This window comes from Portunus trituberculatus, chromosome 37 (assembly GCF_017591435.1).
Source record: "Portunus trituberculatus isolate SZX2019 chromosome 37, ASM1759143v1, whole genome shotgun sequence".
NCBI classification, from domain to species: Eukaryota; Metazoa; Arthropoda; class Malacostraca; order Decapoda; family Portunidae; genus Portunus; species Portunus trituberculatus.
Window position 1 is genome coordinate 18,684,429 of NC_059291.1, and position 14,195 is coordinate 18,698,623.

The following is a 14,195-nucleotide window of genomic DNA, read 5'->3' on the forward strand; positions in this document are numbered from 1 at the left end:
GCCGGGCGCCTTCCTGGTGTCGGTGCTGCGCAGAAGCTTTGTCACGGCGGCTTCGCTGAGCTGTAGGTGGTCCAGGGTTACGTCACACAGGCGAGTTAGTTGTGGAGGCTGACTGTCAGGGTCCTCAGTTGTCATTTTCCCGCTAAAGTGTGCTGCCAGGAGTTCAGCCTTGTCTTGGTTGGCAACTGCCAAGTTGCCAGAGGCTGTTTTAGGGCGGATCCTCTCCTGTGTGACTGTGCCCTGCCGCTGCTTCACAAGGGACCACCATTGCTTGGGATCAGTTTGGTTACTGGCAAGCTTCCTAGACTTAACTCCCACCTCTGCCTCGCCCATGTAGCCACTCGCCATGTTTTTGCAAGCAGCGCGGTGCTGGGCCTTGTGGCGCCTGGAGGGACGACGCTTCAGACAGTCCAGGCCTTATACTTGGCATCAGCAGCTTGCCGGCACCTGTAGCCGAACCACGGCTGGTCTCGTGGATCGACTCTATATACCCTGTGAGGGACGTGCCTGGCTTGTGCTGATATGATAAGGGAGGTGAGGGTTGCCATGTTGTGGTTCATGTCATCTGTGAACGTGGATTCCCAGTTGGTGGAGGCTAACTCTGCCCTGAGCCCCCGCCAGTTAGCCTTCTCCCATAGCCAGATGGTGCGCTGGCTTCCTTCCTCACTTGCTGGGTTAAGACCAACTTCACAGAGGACCGCATTGTGGTCAGAGCTACCAACCTTGTCAAATTGGTAGCACTGCACAGAGTCTGCCGGCAGATCGGTCAGGACAGGGTCGAGGGAGGCACCACGCGCGTGCGTGGAGAAAGTCACATGGTTGGTGAGCCCGTGGACCGTTATGAGCTCTGTGTAGGCTCGGTTCACCAGGTGCTGGTTTAAATCCCCCACAATAATGGTATTCTGACAGCTGTGGGTGGCCATGATTGTGTCCAGTTGGTCTGTGAGGAAGGAGAGTGGGGCGCCTTGTTGCCATTGGGGACGGTACAGAGGGCAGAGCAGCACAGCAGTCCTGTCAGCGAGGAGAAGGCGGAAAAATAGCATTTCCATCTCCTCAGGAACTGTGACGGGCAATAGCTGCAGCTGTAGACCTTCACGGTGGCACAAAGCTATAGGTCGAGGGTAGAAGGGAAGGTAATGTGGTACCAAGAGTCGCTGTCATTATTGGAACGAAGAGCAGAGGGAAGGTCGAAGGGAAGGCATGGGTGGCCCCGTGTCTTCCGGAAACATGACCTTCGAAGAAATATTTTATAATTTTCGTAAGCTGGAGTGACCAACGAATAGTATGAACTAAAATCAACATCAAGTAATATTTTCAATCTCAGAAAACCGATAGTTATGTTTCCACGTAAGTTACTATTGTTTTTATAATTGTGAAGGATCGCCTTAAAATCGCGAGGTGGAAGAACGCAGTGGATCCTAAAAGCTCGCCACCTAGCTGTTTTATGAAGCTTGTTTTCGTTTGTCAGGAAAGTTACACTGTTTATTTCATGGTAATAAATATTTTCTTTAGTGAGCTCATCATCCAAGCCTATTAAAGACCAAATATGTGCATGAGTTAATGGAGAATAGGAAGTGACAGGTGAACTGCCAACAGACAGAAGGCTGTCAAAGTATGCAAAGAAAAGCCAGTCACAAGGTAAATACTAGCCTGTATAAGCAGGTTTAAAGCAAAACCACAAAGATGTACTACTATGTAGGGGATGTAGACAGAGAATTTCACAAGAACACCACTTCACACCAACCCAGGACTTCTTATCAAACACTCTCTCTCTCTCTCCCTCTCTCTCTCTCTCTCTCTCTCTCTCTCTCTCTCTCTCTCTCTCTCTCTCTCTCTCTCTCTCTCTCTCTCTCTCTCTCTCTCTCTCTCTCTCTCTCACACACACACACACACACACACACACACACACACACACACACACACACACACACACACACACACACACACAAACATACATAATGGGAAGACTGGCTGGGTGACCAGCAGGCGACCGAGGTGAATACACATGCTTTCATCGCCAACCTGTTAGTTGATCTCTCTCTCTCTCTCTCTCTCTCTCTCTCTCTCTCTCTCTCTCTCTCTCTCTCTCTCTCTCTCTCTCTCTCTCTCTCTCTCTCTCTCTCTCTCTCTCTCTCTCTCTCTCTCTCTCTCTCTCTCTCTCTCTCTCTCTCTCTCTCTCTCTCTCTCTCTCTGACAAGTTACCTTCTACCATTTTATTATAAAATCGAAGAAAATGAAAAAATCAACATGAAAGAATGATAGGTAATATTTTTTTTCACTTTTCGAGTCCTCTCTAATGACTTCGCTTTCTTCAGTTTCTTCTAAATATTCACTGTCGCTGTCTTCAAACTCAGAAGCACTGCTAAATACATATGTTCTGTCCTGCTCCATGTTATGATCTGAGATCCTTTGCTCCTATCAGGATGTCTCTTCGCACTTATCATGGTGCTTGCCACCCGGCGGGTCGCTGGGGTTGAAGCCCGAAGAAAGGAAAATAGCTTAGTTACCGCTAAATTTCCAGAGCTATAGTGACAACACTACATGTGGAAACATGCCAGACACTTCCACTCACCATCTGACTCGAGAAACTGCGCTTGGAGCTCAAAATTGAGGCGCGAAAATTCTTGATTACGGGTATGATTGCCGTCGCTACGGACGCATTGATGCAATTGTATATATACGATTGCCGGAAGGAAAGGGTTAAAGATGGCAAATCTGTATTGGTACCCACAACATGCTTGGAATATTTGGGGAACATTATAGATTCAAAGCCCATGACAGTGACATTGCTTGAGTGGAGGAAACTCAAAATAGTGCAAAACTGTGAGGAATTGTTTTATAGTGACAGAGCAAAAATCTGGAAGGTAACCAGTCATTGGGCTTTCAGTTGCAGTCATTCCAGCAGCAGAGATGGGGAAACTGCATTATAGGAGGTTAGAATCTGCTAAGATTGCAGCTTTAAAGGAAGCAAAAGGAAATTTTGACAAATGGATGGCTGTCACTCATAAAATGAAGTTAGATTTGCATTGGTGGTTATCTCACATTGCAGTGCAAAACAGGCAGATTTTTCAGGAAGGTACAGAACTGGACTTGTATACTGATGCGTCAAATTTAGGTTGGGGTGGCCACCTTAATCAACAAGAAATTAACCCGTACAGCGTCAGCAGATCTGAGACTTTGGCCCGTACCAAGAGTCACGAAGGTTTAAGGTCGAGGGTAGAAGGGAAGGTAATGTGGTACCAAGAGTCGCTGTCATTATTGGAACGAAGAGCAGAGGGAAGGTCGAAGGGAAGGCATGGGTGCCCCCGTGTCTTCCACATGACCTTCAAGAAATATTTTATAATTTTCGTAAGCTGGAGTGACGAATAGTATGAACTAAAATCAACATCAAGTAATATTTTCAATCTCGGAAAACCGATAGTTATGTTTCCACGTAAGTTACTATTGTTTTTATAATTGTGAAGGATCACCTTAAAATCGCGAGGTGGAAGAACGCAGTGGATCCAAAAAGCTCGCCACCTAGCTGTTTTATGAAGCTTATTTTCGTTTGTCAGGAAAGTTACACTTTTTATTTCATGGTAATAAATATTTTTTTTAGTGAGCTCATCATCCAAGCCTATTAAAGACCAAATATGTGCATGAGTTAATGGAGAATAGGAAGTGACAGGTGAACTGCCAACAGACAGAAGGCTGTCAAAGTATGCAAAGAAAAGCCAGTCACAAGGTAAATACTAGCCTATATAAGCAGGTTTAAAGCAAAACCACAAAGATGTACTACTATGTAGGGGATGTAGACAGAGAATTTCACAAGAACACCACTTCACACCAACCCAGAACTTCTTATCAAACACACTCTCTCTCTCTCTCTCTCTCTCTCTCTCTCTCTCTCTCTCTCTCTCTCTCTCTCTCTCTCTCTCTCTCTCTCTCTCTCTCTCTCTCTCTCTCTCTCTCTCTCTCTCTCTCTCTCTCTCTCTCTCTCTCTCTCTCTCTCTCTCTCTCTCTCTCTCTCTCTCTCTCTCTCTCACACACACACACACACACACACACACACACACACACACACGGGACATCGTCGATGGCGGATGTGGTCGCTGAGCTCAGAGCAATCATCTCTAATTCTACAGTTACCATTGCCTAAGAGTAACCAAGGTGGGAAAGGAGCTGGTAATGTTTGTCCCGTCTCCATATAGTCATGTTAACTGTTGATTAGCAAAATAATGTCCAGGAAGGTAAATATAAACTGTAGCCTGCGTTTGAGCCATCAGCTGGTTTGTTTACATCTGCGCAACATGGCGGCCGTGAACTCGAAAGATGAATCAGACTTCACAGGATTTCAAGGAATAATGGAGAAGAGTGCTTATGTGAAGAAAATTCTGGAGTTGGAAGGTAAAATTGAAAACTGTTTGAAAAGTATGGGGGCCTGGAAACGAGTTATGACAATGTATTGAAAGAGTGTGCCGATATGAAGAAGGAAAATGAAGCACTGAAAGAGGAAGTTAAGCTAATTAAAGTGAATTGCGAAAATGTGGAGAATCTCTAGGAAAAGTGATGGAGAAGCAGGCTGAATGGAAAAAAGTCAGGAAGTGGAAAGAAAGGAGGTAAATTACAAAGTTGCAAGTCTGGAAAAGGAAATCAAAGAGTCTGGGAGAAAACTTTGGGCCTTGCTGAAATTATAGATCAACAGATCATAGAAGAGAAGATTGCTGAGAAAGTGGTGAAGGTTATTAAATCAAATGAGACATTGGTGAGGGAAACTGTAGACAAAAAGAGATGTGTGGTGATATTTGGTGTGGAGGAGGATAAGACACCGAGTAAAATGGAGAGAGAAAAACATAAAAAGGTGATAAATAATATCATTAATGTGGTGCAGGAGGAGGAAAAGACCTAGTACAAGAAATAGAGGACTTCCATAGAATTGGAAAGTTCACAAGAGAAGGTATGAGGCCAATAAGAATCAAACTTAAGTCACAAAAGGATGTAGATGAATTGGTGGAGAAGTCATGGAGGCTAGCCCAGCAGGAAACAACAAGGAAGATTTGGTTGAGAAGAGATCTCGGTGAAAAGGAAAGAGAAATGTTAAATGAGTTGAGAAAGGAGGCTTTGAAAAAAATGAAGAGAGGACAGAAGAGGAGAAGAAAGAGTTTTTCTGGAGAATCTTGGATATGAGACTGAGGAAGTGGTTCATAACCCAGAAAAGTACAGTAAGAAAGGACTAAAGAAACTTACGTATGAGCGGAATGTAATGTATTCCAACATAAATGGAGTGATATCGGGATTTTAGAACTCAACGATTACTTGAGGGACAAGAACCCAGATATTGTGGGTCTTACTGAAACAAAACTGAGAGAGGAGAAGACCTGATGATGGTTGGAGAAGGAAATATAATGTTTGGAAAAGAAATAGAGTAGGTAAGATGGGAGGAGGAGTGATGTTGCTGGTTAAAAAGATATAAAGGTGGATCAAGTGAAAGAAGGTATGGGAAAGGCAGAAGTGCTAAAGATCAGAGCAGAAACTAATGAAGGAAAAAGAGGCACTACATAGTGGTGTACGTACCACCTAAGACAAATGCATGGTCAGTACAGGAATATGAAGAAATGATAAGTGATACAGGAACATGTCTGGAAGAAATGTTGGGTGGCTGTGAACGAACTATAATGATGGGAGATTTTAATTGTAAAGAGGTGTGTTGGGAGGACTGGTCAATGGAAGGATCAGAGACAACATGGGGAAATACACTATTGACACTGGCAATGGAAAATGTGTTAACTCAGTGGGTCAAAGAAGATACTAGGTTTGGAGGAGAGGGAGCATCGTCAAGACTGGACTTGGTCTTTAGTACAGAGCCAATGGTCATTGAGGAGATGAGGGTGGAGTGCCCTTTAGCAAAGAGTGATCATGCAGTTTTGGAGTTCAAGGTGATAGATGAAGAGAAATCTAGAAGAAATGAAGAATATAAAGTGGGAAGATGGAATTATGCCAAGACAGATTTTGGAAACCTAAAGAAATTCTTTCAAGAGACAAATTGGATGAAATTCAAGAGTGCTAAGGAGCAAATGAAAAGTGGAAGGAATTTATAAAAATATACAAAGAAGGTGAGAAAAATTTGTACCAATAAGACAACATAGAGAAGTTGGAAAGCAGGACTGGTTTAACGATAGATGTGAAAAGGCTAGAACAAGAAAAGAGGATGCATGGAAGAGGTGGAGAAGGAAAAGACGGATTAAGCAGTGGGAAAGTTACAAAAGAGCAAGAAATGAATATGTGTTGATTAGAAGAGAAGAAGAAAGAAACAAGAAAAGGATATAATTGATAAATGTAAAGACCAACCAAGGCTTTTTACAGACATGTGAACAACAACATCAAAAATAGAGAAAGTATTGAAAGTTTAGAAGTAAATGGAGTATGCAGTGAAGATCCCAGGAAATGGCAGAGGCTATGAATGGATGCTTTCGGAAGGTATTCACAAAGGAGACTGCTTTTGACAAACCACTGGTAATGGAACAGAAAGGGATTATGAAGGAGTTTCAAGTAACTGTGGAGGAGATCAAGAATATGATGGGGAGTTTAGAAGTGAGAAAAGCTGTGGGACCTGATGGGGTATCAGGATGGATTTTAAGAGAATGCAGGAGCAACTGGCAGAAAAAGTTTGTGAAGTAATTGATGCCTCATTAAGGGAAGGTGTAGTGCCCCAAGACTGGAAAAGAGCTAACATTGTCCCAATCTATAAATCAGGTAACAAGAGAGACCCATTGAACTATAGACCAGTGTCACTTACAAGTGTGGTAGCTAAGATGTGTGAGAGGGTGGTGAAGAATAGATGGACAGACTTCTTGGAGAAAAATGACATACTTTGTGAGTGTCAATTTGGTTTTAGAAAAGGGCGTTCATGCACGACAAACCTGATATGTTACTATTCGAGGGTGATAGATGTAATACAGGAAAGAGATGGTTGGGCTGATGGAATATATCTGGATTTAAAAAAGGCCTTTGATAAGGTACCACACCGGAGACTGATCTGGAAACTTGAAATGGTAGGAGGAGTGCATGGCAGTTTACTAAAATGGATGGAAGACTTTTGGTAGGAAGAGAAATGAGAACAATAATTAAGGACAGACCATCAGAATGGGGCTTGGTGGAGAGTGGAGTTCCACAGGGATCAGTGTTGGCACCAGTAATGTTCGCGGTCTACATAAATGACATGGTGGATGGGGTGTCCAGTTATGTGAGCCTATTTGCAGACGATGCAAAATTGTTAAGAAAAGTGAGATGTGACAAAGATTGCGAACTACTCCAGGAAGACTTGGACAGAATATGGAAATGGAGCTGTACATGGCAAATGGAGTTCAACACGACAAAATGCAAGAAATTAGAGTTTGGCAAGAGTGAAAGAAGAATCAGGAGTATGTACAAGATAGGAAATGAAGACATAAAACCAGTCATGAAGAAAAAGACCTTGGGGTGACAATTACCAATGACCTATCGCCAGAGAGACATATAAACAAAATAATTGGAGAAGTATTGAACTTATTGAGGAACATAAGAGTGGCGTTCGTATATTTAGATGAAGAAATGATGAAGAAAATAATTACTGCAATGATAAGACCGAGGCTTGAATATGCAACAATACAGTGGGCTCGAACTTAAAGAAACACATAAGGAAACTAGAGAAAGTACAGAGGGCTGCAACAAAAATGGTGCCTGACTTAAGAGATTTGACTTATGAAGACAGACTGAAAAGAATGCAACTTCCGACCCTGGAAAACAGAAGAGAAAGGGGAGACCTGATAGCAATATACAGAGTGATGATTGGCATGGAAAAATGGATAGGGAAGATCTGTGTATGTGGAATGAAAGAATGTCGAGAGGGCATGGGAAAAACTAAAATGGCCACTTATAGGAGAGATGTGAAAAATATAGCTTCCTCATAGAAGGGTGGAAGCATGGAATAGTTTAGACGTGGAAGTGGTCAACGCAAGGAATATTCATGATTTTAAGAAAAAGCTGGACATTAATAGATATGGAGCGGGACAACACGAGCATAGCTCTTTTCCGTATGTTACAATTAGGTAAATACAATTAGGTAAATACACACACACACACACACACACACACACACACACACACACACACACACACACACACACACACACACACACACACACACGCACGCGCATACATAATGGGAAGACTGGCTGGGTGACCAGCTGGCTTTCATGCACCAACCTGTTAGTTGACGCTTTCATGCTCTCTCTCTCTCTCTCTCTCTCTCTCTCTCTCTCTCTCTCTCTCTCTCTCTCTCTCTCTCTCTCTCTCTCTCTCTCTCTCTCTCTCTCTCTCTCTCTCTCTCTCTCTCTCTCTCTCTCTCTCTCTCTCTCTCTCTCTCTCTCTCTCTCTCTCTCTCTCTCTCTCTCTCTCTCTCTCTCTCTCTCTCAACAAAGACAGTGAGTGACATAAACATTGAGTGCAATAATGTTAAAGCTAAGTCAACAGAACTTTTCACTGAGTTGGGTGTGATGTGCAAGGATTTAAGTATAGGTATACTGACAGTACTGTAGGTAGTTCTCAAGATGTACAGTCCTGTATCCAAACTATTTCAGGCCATGATTAATGTAATTCATGATTGACTATACTAATGTGTTAACTATGGAATTTTTAATGATATGCATACAAATTGTGGTCTAGCAGATCCCAAAGAATACAAATTTCTCTACTCTTGTAATGAACTACCACTGCTTCTTGATTTGGATTTTGTAAGACAGTGATTTCCAAACACATGATAAATTACCACTTTAGGGATAATGAAAGGATACAGAAAAAAAAAAAAGTTAAGAATTCTGGAAATTATGAAAACACTGCAGTCTGTAAAGTTGTTGAATAAACCTGTTATAAATATATAGTGAAATTGAGCAACAACAATAAACATTCAGAACTGCTATACATATACAAAACTTGAAAAGAAGAAAAATTATTTAAGTGTGTGGCAAGCCAGGTTTTCAATAAGGAATGCTTGAGTACACAGATATTCAATAACTCTGATCACATGTGGGCTTGTTACTCACTACCTGAGCCTGCCTCTTTTTTCACATTGTCAGTTTCTCTCTGAGCACCAGCTGATGCTGAAATCTTGAATTTTATTTAGCTATAAATATCTTAATATTAAAAATGTTAATGGCATTAAATGACTTGGTGATCTCCTCCCAAGCTAATTTTTTTCTTGTGAAGGCTAGCTGGGTTTGTTGAGCGGTCTTGCAAGTCTTTATTCTCTTTTACAAGATTGAGAATCATTATTCTCTGTTCGGGCGTGAGTGGCGAGGCCCGGTCACAGCTTCTTCCCTCCATTCTTGTAGCGCGCACTGTGGTTTTGTTGTCGTTCGTGGAGCTCAAATCCGGATTACAGTCGTACCAATACCGAAACAACTGTTACCAACTCATGCTAGCGGCAGACCTCTCGCGGCCCCACCTTCCACGGCGACTCTTGGTACGGATTGAAGGTAAGGGCGAACGAAGGCTTTGCCTTGCTGGTCGAAGGGAAGGTCCGTGCCTTGGCCTTCGCAACTCTTGGTACGGCCCTTTGTAATTTCGCCAGTGCTGGCCACATCATGGATTTTTTTTTTTTTTTTTGCTTAACCAGTCTTAAATTATGTGAAACAAATGAAAATGACAGTCATTCCTCCCAGAACTGACTGGAAGTGGTATTAATTGGTGCGAGATGTTTTGCGCTGAGGTTAGCGACTTAGCAAAGCCTTATGTGACTAGTTTATTCGCTTCCTCGTTTCTCACCAGTCGATCCCCGAGTTGCACACATGCATTCTAGATTTTAGCAAGGCGTTTGATAAGGTACCGCATAGGAGGCTAGTGTACAAATTGAGACTACATGGGATAGGGGGTAGGTTAGTTGATTGGATTAGTGAATGGCTTTCTGATAGGAAAGAGAGAGTAGTATTAAATGGAGCAATGTCTGAGTGGAAGGAAGTGGTTAGTGGGGAACCCCTAGGATCAGTGCTAGGACCTCTTCTTTTCTTGGTGTACATTAACGATTTAGATATAGGAATTAGTAGCAAAGTATCAAAGTTTGCAGATGATACTAAGATAGCATGTGCAGTACAGGGTGAAAAGGACAATTACAGAATACGAGACCTGGACAGGCTGATAGCATGGGCAGACAGGTGGCAGATGGAGTTTAATTAAAAAAAAGTGTCAGGTTATGCATTTAGGTAAAGACAACACAAACTTTAGCTATGAGATGGAGGGATGTTGGCTAGAGGCAGTAGAGGAGGGAAAGGATTTAGGAGTAGTGATAGACAGGACTATGAAATTTTCAAAGCAATGTTTAGAAGCAAGAAATAGGGCAAATAGGATCCTGGGTTTTATAAATAGAAATGTTAGTTATAAAAGTAAGGATGTGGTGCGTAGCTTATATAATTCCTATGTTAGGCCCCATTTAGAGTATTGCATACAGGCCTGGTCACCCCATTATAGGCAAGATATCAACATGTTAGAAGCAGTTCAGAGAAGAGCAAATAGGATGATTCCAGTATTAAAGCGCCTGGAGTATAGAGATAGATTAAGGGAATTAAACATGTTTTCATTTGAGAGATGTATAAGAGGGGATATGAAAGAGTTATTTAAAATGTTCTCAGATACAAACTACATAGATGTGAGATCTTTCTTTACCTTAGAGGAGGGAAGTAGGACTAGAAATCATGGCAGGAAGATTACAAAGCAAGGCTGCAGGTTAGATATAAGAAAATATTTCTGTAGTCATAGGGCGGTAGACTTCTGGAATGCATTGCCAGAGAGGGTTGTAAATAGCACTAGTTTGACAATGTTTAAAAACAGATTAGATAAGCACTTAAATTTATTAGATTTATAATTATGTATAGCACTGCATGATAGTTTTTATAAGAAATTTACTATAGTTAAACAAGACATGATCCCCATGTATGGGGATCACAGATTGTAGAGGAATTCGCAGCAGGACTTAGCTCTGTTCATGGGCCAAATATTTATAATTAGTATATAATGTATTGTGTACTTGTAAATGTATCTTTAAGTACTGATGACGAGGTCGCTGTGCGACTGATACAGGATAACCTAGATGGGCCCTGGTGGCCCTTTGTTATCCTATTATTTATGTTATTTTATGTTATGTTATATGAGAGTGGTGTTGCCTGTTGGGGAACCACTCACTGTTGCTCAGTCTATCTTAGGCATCATAATGTGGACATTTTTTTTTTCTTAATAACATACAAGCTTACAGATGCAATTGGTTATATTTATTAACAGCAGCTGTGGATTGAGTCTATATATTGAAGCTGGTAATGACCAACTCTGTAAGCTGCTTCTGTAAGTCTGTGTATTTATGTGTGTTTCTCATCTATTCATACCCTTATCATATCTGTTACATAACCCTAGGGATACACATATAACAGTTTGGAAAACTCTGATTTGGAGCAGTCTTTTACACTAACAAGACCTCTTTTGCTATAAGATTTATTTTCCAATACTTAAATCATATGGTTGATTTTCCTGTAGCTCAATAAGCTAAATTCTTTAGCAACATTATTTTCCCATTTCTCAATTATATGCATAGTTAGTTTTCCTAAGCTTTCCCTTTGGTTCATTTTCAAGTAATTTTATTTACTTTCCCACACATCAATCATACAGTGTACTTTACCTTAACTTCAATATGATTAATTCTCAAATAACTTTGGTAATCACATCCTCTAATAAGGAATAAGGAGGCTGCATTTCCTATGTTGTCCTGGTTGTCCGTCTCTTCCATTTCATTTGCTTGTGATGACATTTGCTTCTCTTGCATCTAATTTAGTGATTGCCATCTTGAAATCTGCTGGTAAGTTCATAAAAACTCACTACATCTTGTTCTCCTTTGTGGTCATGTTTCATCTCTTATCTATCTGGATAGTGATAGCTTCTTGTAATCTTGGTACCTACTCTTTTGTCTGGTTTTGTCTTCCCTCATTTATGATTTCTACTTCTTACTTTCTTCTTTTCTTCATTCTTGTTACATACTTTTTTTTTTCATGTATGTTTAATTTCTTGGTTCTTGGGTTACAACAAAGCTACTCAGGATTATCAAATATAAATAAGAAAGATTAGTCTTTAAATAAGCCAATTGGAACAAATGGCGTGTTTTTACATGTTCCATACCAGGTCTTTTTTTGCACTCTTTTTATCTTGATTTTCCAGCACTTAACATTGAGTAGTGATATTGATGATGATTGATTTGTTAATTTATTTATATCTGTACAGGTAACAACAACACATCAGTGGAAGAATCACACTCCTTGCCATTGTGCAGCCCATCACTGACCCTTTGTGATGCATTCTTACCTGTAAAGAGGTCAGTGTATCTCTGTCATGTTGAGTTGAGACTGGTCTTATGAAGTGAAGTTAATCTTATTTCTGCCATCTGAACTACATGAGTATCAAAGGTTATAGTAAAGTGGTTATTTAGTTGGAAAAAAAATCTAAAAAAATAAGTGTCCTTTTTATTTTTAATCTGTGCAATTTTCATGATAATTTGTATTCACTTGTAGGTATTTTTGGGTAGAAAATGATTTTGTAATTGAAACTCCTCCCATTGATATCCATTGTAACAATAATCTGTAAGGTAAAGGTGCAAAAACAAATGTGAAAAGCACATCCACCTCATGTTGTCTTTAGGAATCTATGTGTATATCTGGACTGATTTCTTAAATTTAAGTTGAGGGACAGTGCTCAGTTGATTTATTGTAGCCAGCAGTATACATGAGTAGCATTGAGGATATAGTAGTGTTGGACTACATGTACATTTTAAAGGAATAAATAAGAATAGTTAATATTTTAGGCATAAAATGTTGCAATTTATTTAGAAATTTGCCAAGATTTTCTTGGATTTTCTGAAAAATTGTCACAAAATTCATTGAAAGTTTTTATAGGAAAAGTATGTGACAATTTGCTTTGCTAATGTTTAATTTCTGAGAAAAATCCATATTTTCTTAATTTCTTTTTCCTTATGAAAATGATTATAAGAAAAAAAGAAAGGCAGAATTGTCATATTTTTCTTCATCTTAATTCTTTTCTAATGACACTAGAACCATCCAAATCATACAATGAATGGTGTAAAAATACACATGAAAATATGCAATAAGATGGGTTTGAGATATAAGGCTTTAAAATTAACAGGGATGTGAATGCATTTTTCATCCATAAATAGCCATATAATACTGAAATTTTTAGGTTCCAAGTATTGTAATGGAAAACTGTGTCAGGTTGATAGAGAAATTAAGTTTTTGAAGCATTGAACAATACAAATTTTACTTAGATGAGATCAGAAATCTGGCATCCTGTGACATCCCTGTGTTTACTTTTTGAAGGTTTTAATTTACAGGCATGTGAATGCTTTATACATCCATAACTAGCCATGTAATACTGAAATTTTTTGCCACCAGGTACAATGGTACTTAAAGTTGTGAGTTAAATTTCTTTTGTGACAGAGCTTGTATCTCAAATTGCTTGTATCTCAAAAATAATTTTCCCATTGAAATGCATTAAAATGCCATTAATTCATTCCAATCTCCCTAAAGGAGCATGCTAATTTATTTTTTTTATTTTTTTTTACATGTAAGAAGAGATATCTGTAAATAATAAATTTTGTATAAAAACATAAGAAAACATAACAAAAGAGAATATAGATGGATAAACTTGTTTTATAAAGTATATTCATCTTGGAGGGATGCATTCCATGGGACATTACTCTGCCACTCACTTGGGACTGTTGATCAGCTAGAGTGTACAAATGTAGCCACCCACAGGAGACTTACTGCTGTATAATAATTGCGGAAGAGTTCGTTGATAACCCTGTAAACATTATTCATAAAATAGATGAAGTTTCTATCACAGACACCTGTGTTTCATACAAAAGATTAGCGGTTTTACTGTTTCACTTACTTTTGTCTGCCGAGATTACAAAAATTCCCGCCTGGCGCTACGCCTGCCAGCGCAGTGCCTGGCGCTGCCAATGGGATCGGCTGCGCTGCTTCTCAGTTAATTTTTGGCGCATATCATGTACACGCGCTGCACTTCCGTCCCTGTTTCGCTTCTTGAACTTTTCAAGTGCTTTCTCTGCCAGTTTCTTCCTGTTTTCATGGCAAAGGACCTTAATGGGCAGCATGCTCATCCAGAGCATCCTG

General features: G+C 40.2%; 1 protein-coding gene across 2 annotated transcripts in view; it reads left to right on the plus strand.

The window, feature by feature from the left end:
• Positions 1 to 14,195, plus strand: part of LOC123514045 — a 193,084-nt gene that overhangs the window by 64,709 nt on the left and 114,180 nt on the right. For both annotated transcript variants that reach the window (XM_045271628.1, XM_045271629.1), the window contains one exon: positions 12,274 to 12,364. In XM_045271628.1, coding sequence (XP_045127563.1) covers positions 12,274 to 12,364 — 91 coding nt within the window. Of the gene's footprint in view, positions 1 to 12,273; positions 12,365 to 14,195 lie in introns of those variants that run through there.